This window comes from Rutilus rutilus (genome assembly GCF_951802725.1).
Source record: "Rutilus rutilus genome assembly, chromosome: 7".
Taxonomy (NCBI): Eukaryota; Metazoa; Chordata; class Actinopteri; order Cypriniformes; family Leuciscidae; genus Rutilus; species Rutilus rutilus.
The window spans coordinates 21,265,794-21,286,504 of NC_140221.1; the positions used below are offsets into that span (position 1 = coordinate 21,265,794).

The 20,711-nt window shown below is 37.0% G+C and overlaps 1 protein-coding gene across 2 annotated transcripts in view; it reads right to left on the reverse strand.

The window, feature by feature from the left end:
• tmem8b (transmembrane protein 8B) overlaps positions 1 to 20,711 on the reverse strand; it is a 148,795-nt gene that overhangs the window by 73,866 nt on the left and 54,218 nt on the right. The window contains exons 4-6 of one of the 2 annotated variants that reach the window (XM_084415233.1): positions 14,619 to 14,645; positions 7,719 to 7,852; positions 5,538 to 5,806 (exon numbers count right to left, since the gene is read on the reverse strand). In XM_084415233.1, coding sequence (XP_084271359.1) covers positions 5,538 to 5,806; positions 7,719 to 7,852; positions 14,619 to 14,645 — 430 coding nt within the window. The remainder of the gene's footprint in view (positions 1 to 5,537; positions 5,807 to 7,718; positions 7,853 to 14,618; positions 14,646 to 20,711) is intronic. The other variant, XM_084415234.1, reaches the window with a different exon arrangement.

The following is a 20,711-nucleotide window of genomic DNA, read 5'->3' on the forward strand; positions in this document are numbered from 1 at the left end:
TATCGCTAGTCTTAAAGAAAAGAATTAGAGGAACATTTTGAAAAACTGTTCTAAGCCTCAGAACTTGTTGTAAAATAAAAAAGTGAGCACATGGACTTGACTAAATCTAATTTACAAGAGTATGAATGAATGCTATTATTGAAACGAGTGAATGGGAATGTTTTAAGCATAATACAAAATTGAAAAAAAATTCTCAAATCATCCAGCAGTTTGACTCCTACACGTATCATGTGTTTGACACCCCTGATCTAAGAAATCAACTGAACGTCCATAGCATGTCTTTATTTAGCAGACGTACTAGCAACAGGCCACAACAATATATCTAAAAAAAACTTGTGTTTGTTTCGTTCTGGACATGATTCACTCAGATTAAATATTCGCTGTATCTCATGCAGAGAAGACCTGACCAGTCATGATAATAATAATAATAATAATGCTGAAACAAATCCATTGTCCAATTTCACATGACTATAATAATGTTTGAAACTTTGCCAGCATTTTTAAAACATCTACTGGTAATTTCATGATATTTTAGGCTATTGCATAGCAGTAGTTTAGTTCATCAGAGTATCATATCAAATCTGAATTTTAATCATTTTAGTTTTTCTGTGAGTTTGACATTTGTTTCACCCAACAAGTTTGTTGTGAAAATAGCTGAGAGGAAATGGATTCTATGCACAGCACAGCAACTTGGTTCTTGTTAAATTTACAAATGGTCTGTTCTCTCCATTAAGACCATCAAGAGAACTGAATGGTGTAGAGAGACAGCAAAGGAAGGACATGAAGAGTCAGGCTGGCTTGGAAGATGGGAGAGATGTGGCAGCCGGCCAGTATCTGGTGTTCAGTGAAATTGATCAAGGTAAGGGGAGCTGGGTTCAGAATAATTGAATTAAGGCTGACAGAAGCACTGACCAAAATCTTCAGACACAGGTGATACTACAAGGTCATATGATACAGGGTATGGACCATCATAAATGGTGAAAAATAGCACAGAGGGGAAACGAATGACAGTGTTAGATTATGTCTAACATTACCTTGATTGCAGTGCGGTTGGGTCACTAGATTAGCCACAATTACATTATAAGTGGTACTAATAATGGGTGAACAAAGGTATAGCAGGACACTTAAACTTAATCACCCATCATTTCGCGTATATGCTTCCATTACTATAAATCTGCATTCATCCGAAATTATGCAATTACATTGATGTGTCCATTTGATTCATGTTTCAAAAACAAAGCCAGGGACAAAATATCAGAAAGTGCCTCACTTTATATGTACTGACTATCGTTTTACTTTTAACAAATATATATTCAACTGTAGTCTTTGCACGGAAGAATTTAATCATCAACAACAAATATGAAATATCAACTAGGAGCAAAAACACTGTTAATGCAAAAACCTCCCATGGACTGCTGTAGGCTAGTAGTAAAAATCTTAGGTACTTATTAAGTTGATTTATGACATGAAAAGAGGACTGAATGCATTAAAAAGGAATGCGAGAATGTGAGATTACTTGCAAATATTCAGCCAAAGACTGAAATCATGTTATTTTTAATCTATTGTAATGTTGTAATCTTTTGACAGCCCAAATTCATTGAGCAAAAAAGATTTTGTTCCTCCTTTATAAATGCAGCAAATAGTCTGAGGTGACAAAATTGACTCTCAGCCTTGAATGTGACAGAACGTCACTGCAGTAACTCCTTGCTAGACAGGTTTTTCCTTTATCAGCTCCTTACGCACACAGATAATGCTCTCCGCAGGTACACCGTCTCATCATGGCCAATTGTTTCCCCCTGTGAGTGCTTTATCTAAGCTGGTCTGAGACTGTTCAGCCTCATTGAACATCAATGGCCCTCCTCTTCATCCCCTCTTACCGAGCCATCAGCGCCAACATCCCTTGGCATCAAGGCTGTAACAAAGGCAGGGATTCTGCTGCACCACAGGATGTGGAGGAAAAATGGGGGAACAGATGAACAGAGGAAACCTCAGACAAAATGAGAGAACATGGTAGATTTGATAGAAGCAGAGTGGGGGATTTTTGCTAAAAGTGTCACTCCTGTGAGTGGGGAAATTATATTTTGACCTTGTGAACTAGAGGTGTTTTAATAGGAAAGTCACTTTAAGTTATAATATAGTAAACAATTTTTAAGTGCTCTAAAAATTGAGATCCAATCAGACATTCTGATAAAAGCAGGTCATATGAACATACATGGATGAGCTAAAACATTATGACCACCTGCCTCGTGCATCGATGAGCCTTGGACGCCCAATACCCTGTTGTCGGTTTGTGGTTTGTCCTTCCTTGGACTACTGTTGGTAAATTCTCACCACTGCTGACCGGAAGCAACCCACCAGCCTTGCTCCATCGCCTTGCCATAACAATTTGGCCCTTGTCAAAGCCCATTTCTCCTGCATCCAATACATTGATTACGAGAGCTGATTGTTTGCTTACCTTCTGATCTACCTAGACCTTAATATGTGGCCTAGTTAGGAGATGATCAACGATATTCGCTTCACCTGTGACTGGTTTTAATGTTTTGGCTCATCAGTGTACCATAAGCTACAGCTGTGTAATTTGAAATATAATGTACAGATTTAAGCAGAAAGAGTCAATTTGACTCAAAGCGAGTCTTTTAAGGTGAGCATGCAACTTCCCGATGATGCAATGATACGGTCCATGTGACTGAATTGAGTCCCCCATCTATTTCACACTTTGCGAGCAGCCCAATTGCCATATTTATCACAATGACTCAAGACACGTAAAAGTATGTAATTCATCAACACTTCATTGTAACATCAGGCAGAAAAAAGGCGGAGGTTCCAATCCATGACAGGGTCCTCATCTGAGCCCACTGAGGTTCTAATTTGTCACAGAGATTCATAACAAAACCTGTCTCTCTAAACACACTTTAATTTTCCAACTCCACCTGGGCCATGAGAACACCTGCCTTTGTAAAAACCCTTCTAGCAGTGAAGTCTGAATACATTCCAGATATGCTCAAATGCAATTCATTGCTATGCTGAAACCAAACAATGACTTGGAGCCATATGCCTGTAACATTTGTACTGTCGAATCCTAATAAAGAATTAATGAAGCCCGGATCAAACCATCAAGCTGTTGCCATCTCATTTGTGCTGGACTAAAATATTTCCACCAAAATCTGCAGGGATTGTTGCAACCAAAAGCCACCTTCCTAAAAAAATTATGGTACCAGGTGGATCTATTCATATAGTGTGATTTCATGTTACGGGTGGAAAGCCCATGGTTATGACATGTCAGAATCCAGAATATTGATTCTACTGTATTGTTGGTTCATTACAATAAGGATTCCTGCCCCTAAATTTAACCAGTTTAATATACACTCACCTAAAGGATTATTAGGAACACCATACTAATACTGTGTTTGACCCCCTTTCGCCTTCAGAACTGCCTTAATTCTCCGTGGCATTGATTCAACAAGGTGCTGAAAGCATTCTTTAGAAATGTTGGCCCATATTGATAGGATAGCATCTTGCAGTTGATGGAGATTTGTGGGATGCACATCCAGGGCACGAAGCTCCCGTTCCACCACATCCCAAAGATGCTCTATTGGGTTGAGACCTGGTGACTGTGGGGGCCATTTTAGTACAGTGAACTCATTGTCATGTCAAGAAACCAATTTGAAATGATTCGAGCTTTGTGACATGGTGCATTATCCTGCTGGAAGTAGCCATCAGAGGATGGGTACATGGTGGTCATAAAGGGATGGACATGGTCAGAAACAATGCTCAGGTAGGCCGTGGCATTTAAACGATGCCCAATTGGCACTAAGGGGACTAAAGTGTGCCAAGAAAACATCCCCCACACCATTACACCACCACCACCAGCCTGCACAGTGGTAACAAGGCATGATGGATCCATGTTCTCATTCTGTTTACACCAAATTCTGACTCTACCATATGAATGTCTCAACAGAAATCGAGACTCATCAGACCAGGCAACATTTGTCTAGTCTTCAACTGTCCAATTTTGGTGAGCTCGTGCAAATTGTAGCCTCTTTTTCCTATTTGTAGTGGAGATGAGTGGTACCCGGTGGGGTCTTCTGCTGTTGTAGTCCATCCGCCTCAAGGTTGTGCGTGTTGTGGCTTCACAAATGCTTTGCTGCATACCTTGGTTGTAACGAGTGGTTATTTCAGTCAAAGTTGCTCTTCTATCAGCTTGAATCAGTCGGCCCATTCTCCTCTGACCTCTAGCATCAACAAGGCATTTTCGCCCACAGGACTGCCGCATACTGGATGTTTTTCCCTTTTCACACCATTCTTTGTAAACCCTAGAAATGGTTGTGCGTGAAAATCTCAGTAACTGAGCAGATTGTGAAATACTCAGACCGGCCCGTCTGGCACCAACAACCATGCCACGCTCAAAATTGCTTAAATCACCTTTCTTTCCCATTCTGACATTCAGTTTGGAGTTTAGGAGATTGTCTTGACCAGGACCACACCCCTAAATGCATTGAAGCAACTGCCATGTGATTGGTTGATTAGATATTTGCATTAATGAGAAATTGAACAGGTGTTCCTAATAATCCTTTAGGTGAGTGTATTCTGGTAGTAATATGATAAAATAATAATAATAATAATAAATTATACACATGGTGGCCCCAAAAAATATTTACAGTACTAGTAAGTATCAATGCATTAATTATATCATCCCATAGTAATAGATAATAGTAATTATAACAATATACAACGCACTAAGGATTGATGAGCTGCTGGGTTCATGAATATTAATCACGGTGTCAGCATTCGCTCAAACTGATTTGCTGAAATCAAAACAGGGAAGGTAATAGATGAGCGCCAGCCAATGAGATTGCCGTTTGCACATTAGTTCCGCCCACTACCAGAGAAACCGGCATATCTTCAACTTGTTCTTAAAATCTGAATAATTCCAAATAAACTCCATTATTGTGACAGAAAAATACGAGAAAGAATATCAGTCGATAGACCGTCGATTCTTCGTGGTATGTAAGAATCTCGCTCTCTCTCTTTGCGTGTGTGTGAGAAACACAGCACTTTTAGCAAAACGACGGCGAGTTGTGCGCATTCACACTAGTGTTTACAGTACGTCAAATACAGGTACCCTGCACATCCATTGAGCTGACACACTGGCGAGTAAAATCTAAGAATGTATTAGTCAATGGCTAATGATAGACATTATTTAGTCGCCCCGAGTGAAGATTTAGTCGCATATGCACTCGCACTAGCATTGTAGAGGGTTGAGAAGTGTGCTGAAACTCGCGGTTATCATAAGGGGTGGGACATTTCGGTAGACCAATCACATGGTACTGATCCAGCCGACCATCAGAGCACACTACACTTTTCAAAGGGAGGTGCTTCAGAAACTAAACAGAGCATTTCTGACAGACTGGGAAGAGAGGTATGTGAAAAGGTTTTTTGAACATTCAAACATGAAAACCTTATCTAGTAGACCCCAAAAACAAAATCAAGACTTTGTAAAAGGGGATTGTAATGGCCTCTTTCAAACAAGTTCTTACCTTTAACCTGAACACCAATACGAAAGTAGACATCTGAGCTACTGAGGTAACGCTCCACCAAAATATAGTACCACTGCTCCCAGGATGGCAGAGGGACCTCTAGCTCACAGGGAACATTCTCTCTGCAGTCCATTGCGCTGGAGTTATGCACCGGCGGGGCCCTCGAACGGATCTTCAGCAGAACCGGACAGCTCTCCCCGCTCCTGTTCTTTGTATTGCAGTCCACAAGCTGTACCTTCACCCGAGAGATGTAGTTTGGGATGAACACTCTGCCAGGTACAAAGAAGAGAAAGGTAGAGGACATCTGCTTTAAAGCTACACTGACTGTAGCTGACATTGTCTACAGAGACTACACTGAACAAAATTAGTACGCTTATTGAAATGCCAAGGAAACATTTGAATGGGAATGTGTTTTTGTACTCTCAGGAGAACTTTAAACTTCAGCACATTTCAGCAAACTTGTTGACAATGCATAAAACAGTCAAGTGATTTCACTTGGTCTTAATTTTCTACATCAATAACAATTAATCAGGAAGCTAATGCAAGTTGCCCTTTTCAATTGAACAGAGATTGAGAACAACCGTGAAATTAGAATAAATAATTAATATCTACATTTTTGGCCATGTCTGTTGGTTTTTGATAATTAACGATATGATAACAATACGATAATTAACGATATGAACAGCATACCAACTGCTCAATCAAACAGAACACAATTTGTTTACAGATCCGCTGGATTGCTTTGGGAAAAAAGCGTCTTGGAACATAAACTTGATCTTTGCAATTTGCCTTGAAATTAAAACCTTAAAAAAATAATTTATTGCATGGTTCATTTATCCCTTCGTTCAATTTTATGCTGCATTGTTTTGCATTTCACAACTGATTAAATACTATGTCCAAGTTTGAATAATACAAATTCTTATAAAAAACTTAATTTAATCTTTGTCAGTCTCAATGACGAGAGCTATATAAAATAGTGTATACTAAGATCCAGACATCCATTAAACAGCTAATGTTCAAGTCTCACAATATGCAATTTACTGTCCTTCTGAAATGTCCACAGGAAACCAGCTTTTAATGATACAAAAAGCCCATCTTCATAATGTCCAGTGCTCAAGGTCTTTTCTGTGTACCCTGGTGTTTATGAATGCATTTCATCACCTCTCCCTCCTCCATTTTCCTCTTTTTCATTTAGAAAGACTTTATTTGCTAATTGAGAGGAGAGCTTTAATATCTCGAACCTAATGAGAGTAGAAGCCTGAAATGGAGGGAAGCTTGAGAGAAGGATGTGTGTGGAATGGTAAAGTGTTGTGAGCAGAAAGAGGCAGAGAGAAGGTGAGAGAAATGCACGGTGTGTGCGTTTGAGTATCTGATAAGGAAAGGAAGTCTGCAAAGGCACCAATAAAGAAATGTTCACATCTTAAAATAATGAGTTATTACACCACTTTTCAAGAGTTTGGGCCCAGTAAGATTTTGCATTTATTTGATCAAAAATACAGTAATATTGTGAAATATCATTTAAATCTAAAATAACCATTTTCTATTTGAATATATATTTAAAATGTAATGTGTTCCAGTGATGTCAAAGCTGAAATTTCAGCATCATTACTCCAGTCTTAAGTGTCACATGGTCCTTCAGAAATCAGTCTAATATGCTGATTTGCTGCTCAAGAAACAATTCTTATTATTATAAATGTTGAAAACAGTTGTGCTGATTATTATTTTTGTGGAAACCGTGATAAAAGAAAAAAAAAATCAGGATTCTCTGATGAACACATTTATGAACATTTATTTGAAATATTTTAAAAGAAACATTATAAATGTCTTTACTGTTACTTTTGATCAATTTAATGCACCCTTGATAATTAAAAGCCTGGTAAACCCTACATTATGGGAACAAAGTGTCCCCACAAAGATGGCAATATCCGAAATCCTTGTCCTGGAGGGGACATGTTTTGGTCCCCATGAGGAAAACAGCTTACAAATCATACTAAGTTATAATTTTTGAAAATGTAAAAATGCAGAAAGTGATGGGAAGGCTTATGGGTAGGGTTAGTTTAAAGGGATAGAATATACAGTTTGTACAGTATGAAAATCATTACATCTATGGAAAGTCACCATAAAACGTGTGTGTGTGCGTGCGTGCGTGCGTGTGTGTGTCATTTAAAATTAGTCACTCACTTGTAGAGTACAGATCTATTGTGAAGAGGAATCATCTGGTCAATGAAGTAACCAGGATACAGCACTGAAATGCCAATGAGCCTCTGTACAATGAGCTGAGGTTGAAAGAGGTACTGACATTCCTCATGAAGACCCTGCACAAAAAAGTGAAACAAACAGGAAATGGATTAGTTACAAGCTAAATCCACCCAGTATCCATATTCAAATAGACTGAGCCATGAAATACAGTATCACAACAAAACACATGTGTACATGCATATCATGATATGGAAATGCCCGTGGAAGGAGGGCAACTCCCACTGAGAGCCTTATGATCACTTCAAATGGAGGGAAACTGTCATTGCATATGCATCGCTTCTGATGATTTGCTGTGCGATATTTCTCATGCCCAACTGCACAACAACTCCCACCTCAGACTCTAAAGAAAAAGATCAAACACTATTGTCGTTTCTCCACTTGGTGAATAATTCAGATAAAAGATTTTGAACTGTCTACCATTTTAACTGATGCCAAACAAGTGGAGTATCCAACCAATAGCTTGCGTTTATTAATTCTCCTCTACATTTACGTCTCTTCATACAGAAGACACTTTTATGCAAAGTGACTTAAAAATGAGGAATACAACATAAGTGATTCATCTTAAAGTGGCAGGAATGCTTTCTTTTTTTGAGAATATAAAGAAGTGCTGGGAATTAAAAATTCATGGATAAAAAATAAATAATAATAATAATAAAGAGCTCAGGGGGAATATGATGCATTTATTTTGCCGAATCGGATTATGCCAGACATAAAACGATCTGTCAAAAAACATTGGCTGCTTGTTGAAAGCGTAAGGTCTTAAATCCAGCACCTGTGTAAACAACAAATGGAAATCTAACCATAAAAAAAAAAAAAAAATCAGGTCAGTATAATTTTTTATTTATTAATAAATAAATAAAAATAAATAAATACAGGTATTTTGCAAGGACACATTAAATTGATCAAAGTGGCAGTAAAGACATTTCTATTTCAAATAGATTCTGTTGTTTTTATTTTTTTAATTGTCAAATAATCTTGAAACAAATGTAGGTATCACGGTTTCCACAAAAATATTAGGCAGCACAATTGTTGTTTACATCGATAATAATTAGGAATAACATTTATAACACAGTATTCTAGAATGATTTCTGAAGGATCATGTGGACTGACTACTAAAAACTGTTTTGTTTTCACCTTTACAGGATCCAGGTTGGTAGTACTATCAAGAGATTCGTGACTGTAAAAAACACACTGATTTCAGCATATGACAGATGTTGTGGTGTTAGCTCTAATTAAAGATCCGATGAGTTTTATAGATTCACAGACAGTTTTCACAGCGCAATTGCATGAAGAAAAGGCAGGTGGAGGGATAAAAGATGAAGAGGAGGTGGGAGAATTTACAAATTACAAGGTGGCAAATTACAATGCAGCATTTCATCATGGAAACCTCGGCTTCTCTCACGCAGGTACTTCTGCCCTAAACACATTCATCATTGTCAAAAGGCGTAGTACAACCCCTCCTCCCCTCTCGGCCAACCCTTTTCTTACCATGTTCACAGAGAAACACAATCACACCAAACATGCAGGTTTTAAATATCTAGAAATCATGCTAAAAGAATACATTATCTTTCCCGAGTGCACATTCCCCTTTTTCTGTCGTTTGTACTGGACAACAGCCAGAGACGTGGGGTCATTTTCACTGGCTTTTTCTATATGCACAGCCGCTTTCGAATGTCAACCGCATATCACTGCTGGCTTCCTGTTGAGGTCAGTCAGCCATGTTATTACCTCATAAGGTAGGGTGAGAGAGTCTGCTGCCACATCTGTCAGTTCAATGCAGTTGAACAATAACCGTGTGACGGCAACTTGCATTACTGAAGAGAGGGGGCGGGGCAACGGAAAGAGCTAATTGGCTTGCAGTGGATTGTGATTAATTATGCTGTGGGTTTCACTTCCTAAATAGTCATCCTGTCAACAACAAATGTGTCTGTGCTTCATTACACTTTCAAAATTCTCCATGATGCGATTTAGTATATCATGAACATATAATTGTGAAATTAACAAAGGCTTTCATCCACTAAACACTGGGACACGGATGATGACATTGTGCATTAAAACATAACATTACTGTATAGTACATCATCGTGCATTTTCATTGTACAGCAGCTGTTGAAAACTGCAGCAAAATAAGCGTTCATAAGAACTTGCCCAAATTTTTTTGGTTAAGAACACTACCATTTTTTTTAACACAACCATTCAAAAGTTTGGGGTCAGTAAGATTGTTTTTATTTTTATAAATAGCTTATATTCAGCAAGGATTGGGGTAAAGACTTTTACACTGTTACCAAAAATGTAATTTATTTAAAAAAAAAAATTCTGTTTCTATTTTCTGAAAAGAATCCTGAAAAAGAAAAAAAAACTTATTATGGTTCTCCAAAAATAGGGGGGGGGGGGGGGGGGGGGGTTGGTACTTTTGTCTGCATTTATTGTCCTATACTGTTGCTATTTAGTTATTGTGATTGTCTAGAATGTGATTTGTAGAATCTCAGTAGAATAAAATTGCAGAAGAAAATCTAAATCCGATAAAATACTTCACAAAAATATTTGCAGGGCTGTATGCATCATGCACATTAGAGATGATAGAAAATTACTCTTTTAAAAACAGAAAAATTAGATTTTGTCTTTATATAATTACTCTTGGGAGACTTAAGCAGACAGTTCTGAAGTAAATGTAATGAGCTGCCGAAGCATTTTTGTAATTGTCAAGGGATTGTATGTTTCAGTGCACTCGAGCGATTTTGACAACGGGAGACCTTAGAAGCGACTGACTCCCTGGCCAGTGCACTGACGACGTCCCATTCACAAAGTAAGCAAATCATCCACCATTTATTCTTTGCAGCTTTCATTATGGGAGTAAACATCAATATCAATATTTTCAGAAGAAGCACCTAATCAAATCCACCTATTTTTCATCATTTGCTCTAATGCTTAACCTAATCTCCTAACATCTCAGAACCTTCAGTTCATAAATAGCCTTGACACACTAGAGGTATTCGTTTTAATGGCTGCAGAACACATTCTCATTTAATTAAGATCTATTTGGTGGATTTGCACCACTGGGCAGGTGTCATTGCATAGACGGTAAAGTCATGTGTCGCTCATTATCTCTGGTGCATTATCAAGGTCTAATTCGCTCTCAGCTTGATTAGACGACTCATTCATTTCTGTAAATCACTACGCCAGCCATACACCAGAACTAAGATAGTCTCAATGCCTCCTAGGTAATAAGTGAGACATTTACATGGACAGGCAAAGAGCAATTCATTGATGGCTTTAACAATCCTTTTGTTATCTTTCTTTACAAAAAGCTTAATATTTTGCGTAGACTGCAGTTGCCCAATGCTATTGCTCTAGTATACAGTTTATATGTAGGCCTATACATAGTATGCAAATTTTCTAGATTTTCTAGATACCTAGATTACTATAATACCAGAATTTTTTTGCCAGCCAATATTACCACATTTTTATACAAAGGTTGCACTGGGGCCTAATGTTTTTGAAATAATCATTTTATGCTCACCAAGGCTGCATTTATTTGATCAAAAGCACAGTAAAAACAGCAATATTGTGAATACCATTTTTTTATCTTAAGGTCCCCCCTGTAGTCAATAATTTGATCCCTTAAAACTCATCCTTGATCACCAAAATGACATCTTTAAATAGTTTTTCCTGCAAAAAAAAAAAAAATCGCTTTAATGTACACCCTTTCTTCATTTAATATACGCGGTCCATGGATATGCTAATTAGCCCCGCCTCCACTCACTCACACCATTTTTACTCAAGTTACTGTAAACCCTGCACAAAGGTCTGGCTCTTTAACGTCGGACACATAACGGTTATTGATATGATTAACCTTTTGCTTGACTACGTTATCAAGCAGCTAATAATGTGTTCCTAATGTTACAAAAAACATGTTCCTGTTCGCCACTTCAGAGTCAGAAATCTACCTTCTAAAAATCAGCATCCATATAAACGCTTTGAACAACTTAGAACATCAGTGGAGAAAGGCATAGGTCATCATAACATCGTAATATACATCATATACATAAATCACCCGCTATATTGCAATGTACCCGATTTTTTATATCAACAGAAAAATATACCGGGATAACCTGGCTTCTCTTGAGACTCCACTACTAGTCATAGTTAATGATATGCTAAAGCCCACCCACACGTTGACGTGATTGGTTACAAGTTAGTTTGTGACGTCAGAAACGAACGTCTTTGGTTCACTGCAGTTTTAAAGAGAAAATACTCAGCAATGGTGTTGACATGACTTTACACATGGTTTGTCTGAAAGCATATTAAAAACACCACATAGACATATACAACATTAATTTTTTTTTTTTTTTTTTTACTTTATGTGTAATTTATTCCTGTGATGTTAAAGCTACATTTTCAGCATCATTACTTGTCACATGATCCGTCAGAAATCATTCTAATATGCTGATTTGCTGATCAAGAAGTATTTATTATTATTATCATCAACAAAGTTGAAAACAGTTGTGCTGCTTATTATTTTTATGGAAACTGCTACATTTTTTACAGGATTCTTTGATAATTAAAGTTTAAAAGAACAGCATTTATTTGAAATAGGAAAGATTTCTAACATTATAATGTCACTTTTGATCAATTTAATGCATCCCTGCTGAATAAAAAAAATCATGCTGACCCCAAACTTTTCATTAGTAGTGTAACTATGAAAAATAAAAATATAATATGATATAATATAATATAATGGACTGGAATGGAATATAACAGATTGCTTGAGGGAGGAAATTGTTCTTAAATCTATAATGTCTGCCAGAGGGAAGTAGTTAGTAGGGAGTATTTCGATCAGCAAGGTTTATTAAGGATTAGTGTCCTTCTGCCACGGATTCAATGTTTCATGTAAAAAGAGTAATTTTACTACTACAGAGTCTGCATGCAAGTAAAAAAAAAAAAAAAAAAAAATCAGTTCTTAGCTTAAAATGGCAGATTGGAATTGTAGGTGGGATAATAGGGATGGAAAAGCAAAACAGCGACCATTAAACAACAAACTGAAGAAGGAGCCCCATCTGTTGTTTGTCCATGGCTGAATACATAAAGCAGGCACAGCTGGTGCTGGTGGAGGCAGACACGGCCTTGATTCTGTACCCCCGCCCTGCTTCCACCCGCCCCGCGATTTTTTGCATTGTGTCTGACATGCAAGATTTGTCAACTCGTGACGCCTCTGCCCCCTTACAAATTCTTCATTGATCTGATTTGATTAGGGGGGATGTTTGCTACTCATGTGCCAGCGCAGACACACAGCACAGACAAAAGGCAGAGAGAGAAAAAGATGCAAATAATTGCTTCCCTTTTCACAGCACAAATTTGGCAACTTTGAGCAACTAGTGAAATAATTAGAGCCCTCTGTGCAAGCGTGCAGAGCACCAAACAGTACACAGAATTGATAGCGGACTGTTGTTGGCATTTTGCATGTCTAATGTGGTCTCCAGCTGTGTGAGGGATAATATCTCTGACACGCTGCTCATGCAGAACGAGGAGGAGGAGTCCATATGGCCAATGAGAAAAAGATTTCTTTATTACTTACGGTGGATCACGGTTGACTCAAAACATGTGTCTGGTAATGCAACTAACCCAAAATAAAAGAAATCTCTCTCCTCTCTGTATATGATTGTACTTGAAAAAAGTACTTGTGCATGAACCCGCAGCATATAACTAAGGCAGTTGAGCGTAGCTTTTCAGCCTGGTATGAAAAACATTTATCATTTGTCAAGGAACAGAACTGCAGGGATCCACAGTCTCATTACTGGTAAAGTCTGGTGTTCCCCCACAATTCTCCACTTCTGCTCTGTGCTTTGGCTCCCAAGTCTAGAAATAAATCAGCGATGACAGAAAAGTTCTGCTTTCTTACTTCTATCAACAGTTGGGTGGTTGTAGCAATCCTTTTTCGCTTTACATTAGATGTGTCACCAAACCACCGGAATTGACGATAACCATGAAATATTGATATTATATTAATAGATATATGTGACCCTGGATCACAAAACCAGTCACATGTTGCACAGGTATATTTGCGGCAATAGCCAACAATACATTGTATGGGTCAAAAAAAAAAAAAAATGCCAAAAATCATTAAGATATTAAGTAAAGATCATGTTCAATGAAGATATTTTTTACATTTTCTACCATAAATATATAAAAATATATATTTTTGTGAGTGAATGCAACAATATCGCGAACATAAATGGACAAATCCAAATGGTATCTTGGCCAAATATTGTCCTATCCTAACAAAACATACATTAATGGAAAGATTATTTCAGCTTTCATGATGATGTATACATCTTAATTTTAGAAAATTGACCCATGTGGCTGGTTTTGTGGTCCAGGGTCACATATGATAATGTAAATAATCTAGCACCAGTAATCTGGTTGACACTTATTAATGTAGTTGGCATATTGCACCTCATCACTGGTTGCCACTCGTCATAAAACGTGAAAAGACGAATAAGTGTGTAGCTACTACTGCAGCTCAAATCATGTTGGAGAACATGACAGGAGTTGAAAGCAAGACACTTTACATCCCAGACAAAAAAAAGTTAGCTCATCCGTGTGGGAGTTTTTTGGATCCTGTAAAAATGGGATGTTAAATACCTCAGTCTGCAGGAAGTTCTGATCAACAGTAGTTTCTATTTTTGTAAAATTATGTTAAAAACTGTCTTTCTCCGCCTCTCTACACTGATATTTTGAGTGTCATTGGCTAAAAGAAAGAAAGAAAAATAAACTATTGCAATATCTATAGAAATATTATTGCTTAATGCATCATTTACTTACCCTCATGTTGTTCCAAACTTGTATGACCTTATTTTGGAACACAAAAGAAGATATTTTGAAGAATGTTTCAACTGTTTTTGTCCATACAATTAAAGTCAAATGTCAACAGAACATTGCATACCACTGATTATATGTATTAAAAACAATCATTTAGATTTAGAACATAAGGGTGACTAAATGATAAGAGTGAACTGTCCTTTAAAGGCGAAGTAAGTCATCTTTTCACCACTGTTTTCACAGAATTGAATTTCAAATCTAAGCTGTTCTCAAACAGATTTTAAACATTTTCTATTGGCTAGACAAACCCCCAAACTCACACCATTTGTTGAGACAGGGCTGGTGTGTCAAGCTGGCTAAGATGTAAACAAAATTATATTTTGATAGAGCAACAGTATTATTTCTAATGTAACTGAACTTATTTCATAATTGATGAACTTTCATTAAACTGAACTGAATCAACACTGAACTGCCTTCTGTAGAGCTGCTTTACAGCAGAATTTGAGTGTTATATCTATAAGAAGTCTGCATCATTGATTCATATTTTCCTGTTTATTACTGTGAAGCTGCTTTCAAACAATCTGTATTGTATAAAGCACTGTAGAAGTAAAGGTGACTTGACTTATTTATACTTTTCATTGGAATCAACCTACAGTATGATTGAATGCCTTAAAGTTTGGATGTGTTAACTCTTTCCCCACCAGCGATTAAAAAAAAAAAGTTGTCAGCCGCCCACCGGCTTTTGAACATGCAAAAGAAAGAAAAGACCCTACTTTTAAACAAAAACACTCATTTTATTATAGCTTCATGCATTCTTTTTTTTTTTAACAACACTTGAATGTGGGTAAGTTTCATAAAAAAAGCAACATTTTGAGGAAAAAGCTGAGTAAACTAATTTCTGTCAAAGACTAGGTCTGGATCGGATTCAGAATGATGATCAAAACATAGATGGAGTAGATCGCTTGTTTCTACATCTTCTTTGCATTTGTTTTGATCAGGAGATTTCTTTCAGAAGATGCGTAATAGCATCTTCTAATAATAATATGCGGTAACACTTTAGAATACTGTTCCTTCATTAATGAATAACTACACAGGAACAAATGAGTAATGCACTATTAACATTGTAGTAACTACTATTAACTAACAAGAAACGCTGATTAACGAATTAGTAAGTTATAGCGTTCAGTCGAATGTGTTAGTTCACAATTATCTAATCAGTAACTACTATTTTTCATACCTCACTGAAGACTACTAAGAACTACAGTACTATATACAGGTTCATAATTAATATTAATAATGCATAATATATAATAAGGTAATGGTAACTCATTAGTAATTAATCAAGTGTTACTACATCCTTCTAAAGGAACTACTAATAATTTGGATCAGTATTCTAAAGTGAAAAACATGATAAATACCTAATATTGACTAAAGTCATTGCAAGTTTTAAGGCTTTTGTAAGATTTTTGATAGTAATGACTCAAGTATTACTACATCTTTCTAAAGGAACTACTAATTATTTGGATCAGTATTCTAAAGTGAAGATCATGGGAACACACTAGTAATGACTAAAGTGTTACCAAATCCATTGGAAGGAATTACTATTCAAAATCTTACAAAAATCTCAAAAGCTTACAATGACTTCAGTCAATATTAGGTAGTTATCATGTTTTTCACTTTAGAATACTGATCCAAATAATTAGTAGTTCCTTTAGAATGATGTTGTAATACTTGAGTCATTACTAGTGGGTTACCATTACCTTTTATTATAAATTATGCATTATTCATGTTAATTATGAACCTGTAGATAGTAGTTCTCTGGGAGGTATGAAAAAAATAGTAGTTACTGATTAGCTAATAATGAACTACTACATTCATCTAAGCACTATTACTTACTAATTTGTTAATCAGAGTTTCTTGTTAGTTAATAGTAGTTACTAGAATGTTAATAATGCGTTACTCTATTGTTCCTGTGTAATTATTCATTAATGAAGGAACAGTATTCTAAAGTATTACCTAATATGCTAATAGTACGTAATAGCACCCCTACCGTATAACAGTGAAAACACGGAAAGCCGGAAAAATTCCGTCAATGACGGGGAAGCGTTTTCTCAAATGATGGAAATTTCCTAAAATGAAATCTAACTAAAATGGCTGATCTTCTCCTGCTCCCTGACAATCATAGACTAGACCCTATTGAACGGTTGGGAAATATAGGAAATTAAGGCATTTCATGAAACATAAATATTGGCATCAACTGACCAGGCACACCTAGAATATGTTTTGGTTTGTTCACTATCTTTAAAAAAAAAAATCAATACAGAGATAAACAGACAGAAAACTGACAGCCCACCTCCCCACTTGTGTAGACCTTACCCAAAACAACAAAGATGCACTGAACGATAACACATCTCCAAGTGCTGACAGATTCCAATTAGTTTATTGATTTACTCCAAGAATTTAGTTAGTGCAAGGCAAACTGTCAGGATGCTCCGCTTCTGGTCGCTGCTTATCCACTGAGGCAGTTTCATCCAGCAGAGACGGCCGGCTGATCTTTACTGCGTGCTTGACTCTTACTCACCCCCCTTTCCTTCCTTCCTTCCTTCTTTCCTTTCCTCTCTCTCGGTCTCTCTCTCTCTAGAATTGGCCATCTGCTTCTGTGACTGCGCCTGTAGAGCAGGGTCCGGCTGCTCCCTGATTAGCCTCACAGACACTGTGGAGCTCATCAGCTGAGAGAACAGACTTGCACTTTGCTGAGGGCCGCTGCAGCTTTGCTCTGCTGGGATTCACCTCTGTGCACCATGTGTCCACGGAGCTGCGATCCTGCAAGCTGTTACTCCACACTCAGTTACAGGCTTGTGAGGGGTCATAGCAGTTTACAATCATGATGTGAATTTCAAGATTGGATTTTAATCATAATAATAGTATTAAAAAATTCTTTTTATTTTTATTATTATTGAGATTGCTGTTGTGAACGTGGAAAAGAGAAATAATAATTCAATTCAATTTACATTTATTTCCACAATACACATTGTTTCAAAGCAGCTTTATAGAAAATTCATGTGTCTGCATTACAATAGAGTGATCTGTTATCAGAGGTGACTGTGTCCAAGTTATGGATTTCATAAATGTATATAAAAATAATCACGCAGTTAGCTAACAACACTCTAAAAAGGGATGTTAAAAAACAACACACAGCATGTGTTGAAGATTTTTAACACACAATGTGACCAGACCATGTCTTCAATGTCTTTTTCAAATGCTGCTTTCACCGCGCTTTACACTTGTTATTACTAACCACTGTAACCAGATTGACTTTATGTATGTCAGATGTCTATATCATTGCTCTTATTGAGAATTAACAGGTTTTGGTGTTGACGATTCATTGAATGTTTCATTTGAAGTCACCAGAATCGTGATTAGTGGCACCTTGACCCTTGACTCGTTAACATTAGTTTTTCTCTGTTTGCTCTAACTGTGTATTTATTTTGCACATTTGAAACAGCAGGAATAACCAAGAGAAAAATATGACCAGATAATAATATTATCATCATGTAGTTTTGTTAAGCTCAGCAAGAGTTTAATATCTGAAAGATGGCTTTTAAAAAGGTTTAGCAAGATTAGCATGTTGCAGTTAGCTTGAAATTTGTTTTTGAAAACACAGTGCGTACAGGATCTTACAGTCTACGGTATCAAACAGACATCAAGAATCAGCACATGAATCTTAACAATGGTGACAAACGAAAAGCTTCATGCCGCAATGCATGCTGGGTGCCACCATAGTACAAAACTCATCCATGACTCCCAGCATGAGCACACAAACTACATGTGTTAAAATCTACACAACATGTGTCATTTTTAACATCTCTTTTTACAGGTTTTTTTTTTTTTTGTCAACACATCATTTTATAAGAGCACGCCAACACTCACCAACAATGTGCATTGTATGCAGTGTTCGCTATGTTCTCAAACAAACAGGCCAGTGTAAATAAAAGTTATTTATATACAATATTTTGTCAGTTGCTACATTTTAATTTAATTCAAAGTGCAAACTCGGTTAACTGCTATCTCTTCATGAGCTTTTCTCAAAAGCAGCATTATCAATTAGGGGTTGAAGCGTGAATAATTGAATAATGTACAGTACAGTAAGTCTGTCCAGTCCTTGAGCTTGAAATATTGTCTTGTACTTTATTGTGTGCACATGCATTCTGTACTCGACTATTGATTAAGTGGTTAATATTTTTAAATCTGCCCCTTTCGCTTTATTTTTTAAATTACATCTGAGTATGTAATTACCTGACACAATTTGTGTGTTAAAATTACTTACACATTTACTGTGTTAAATTTAACACAACATGTGTTGTCCCTGAGCACACTCACTACATGTTACAACATGTGTCATTTTTAACACATCTCTTTTTAGAGTGAATGTATTAATTTAAGGCAGAAACAATGAGCTCACTGAAGTAATGAATACATGTTGTTAACAAATGATTAGGATATATAGAACAATTTTGCATTGGTGCATGTTGATACACTCTCTCTAAAATAAAAATGATTGTTATTATTATTAATAATAGCAGTAGTTTTTCAGTTGTATTTCTGTATGATTGATGTTATTATTTATCATTATTATTGCCAACTTCCCATGTGAAATTCAGAAATACTGTAATGAAGAGATGGGACCACCCATCAGAAAAGAGAAAAAGAAAAAAATGCAGTGTTCAAAATGGCGTCCATAGCAACGAAAGTCCCGCCTTTCAGTTCAAAGCACAGAGTTTGTTTACTCTAAAATGCCAGCCTGAAAAATACAGTTTTTAACGTGATTTCAGCAAATTGGTTTAAACAATGGAGAAGGACTGAAATCTCAAAAACTATTTACCGGTGAGTAAACAAGAGCTTATTGCATACTGCACACACAGAAAATGAGGTGAGCGCCAACATTACAAAGATAGCCACAGAGTAAATTTGTGATAGTTCACAGTCTCACAGTCCCTTTCAGCTGCACAGAAGTGCTATATAACATAACCCCCATTTAACGACACGGACTAATAAATAAAAAATTGCATTCCTCAGGGAAAGCGCGGTCTCGCTTTCCACACTTCTTCCAATTACTCCATCTCAGTAGGTTCGGCCATGAGCTTTTCTGCTCCAAAAGTTCTGTCATTCCCCACACCAACAGAAAGGAGAAAGCCTTTGTCGTTCCAAGCATTGTCTCTGTCTAATTGTCTGGCACTATGACCCTGTGGGCTCAGAGGAAAATGGTGCCCTTAAAGCGGAGTACACAGTGTAGAATTATTGCTCTTAATCCAGGAGAATGGCCTCCACCACCACCAAACCTGCTGCAGTTAATTAAAGAGAAAGGCTGAAGTGCAAGCCTGGTGGCTCTGAGATAAGTGAGAGCAGGGAAGGACAAAGCTCGGCAGAGGGAGAGTTTTTAAGATTGTGGATGGAGATTGAGGTAATGCTATTGTGGACGTGAGGATTCCAATTAACGTGAGGAGTTTACTCCAATGTGAGATTCATTTAGATGCGATGCACTGTAAAGATGTTGTTAAAAATCGTATATTACCAGGGAGGTAACTTAAAAAGGATTAGTTCACCCGACTCACCCTTGCATCATTCCAGACCAATGCGACTTTCTTTCGTGGAAGTTTCAATTCATGCGCTGGCTATTCTTTAAGCAATTATGGGGACTAAAACTTTAAAGCTTCATAGTGCAAAAGCACCATCAAATATTTTGATGTCATGCATTAGCTTGGTGCGAGAAACTGAATTTAAGTTCCTCTCTAGTAAGCTATTAACCCACACGCTGAATCAGCAAGAACCAGATCAGTTTGATCTGTGAACGAATCATTCAGACTGGGTTTGTAAACTGAATCTGATTCCTTGCAAAGATCCGATTCAAAAGAGTTAACTATTCACAAATTGGACATTTGTCATGAGCTTTCAAAGAAAAAGAAAGTCATAAGCGTTTGGAACGGCATGAGGGTGATTCAATTTATGGCAATTTTCATTTATGGCTGAACTATTCCTTTAAAAAATAAATTGAATTTATAAGTTTTACTTGCACAGTTTGAAGATGTACACGCTAGA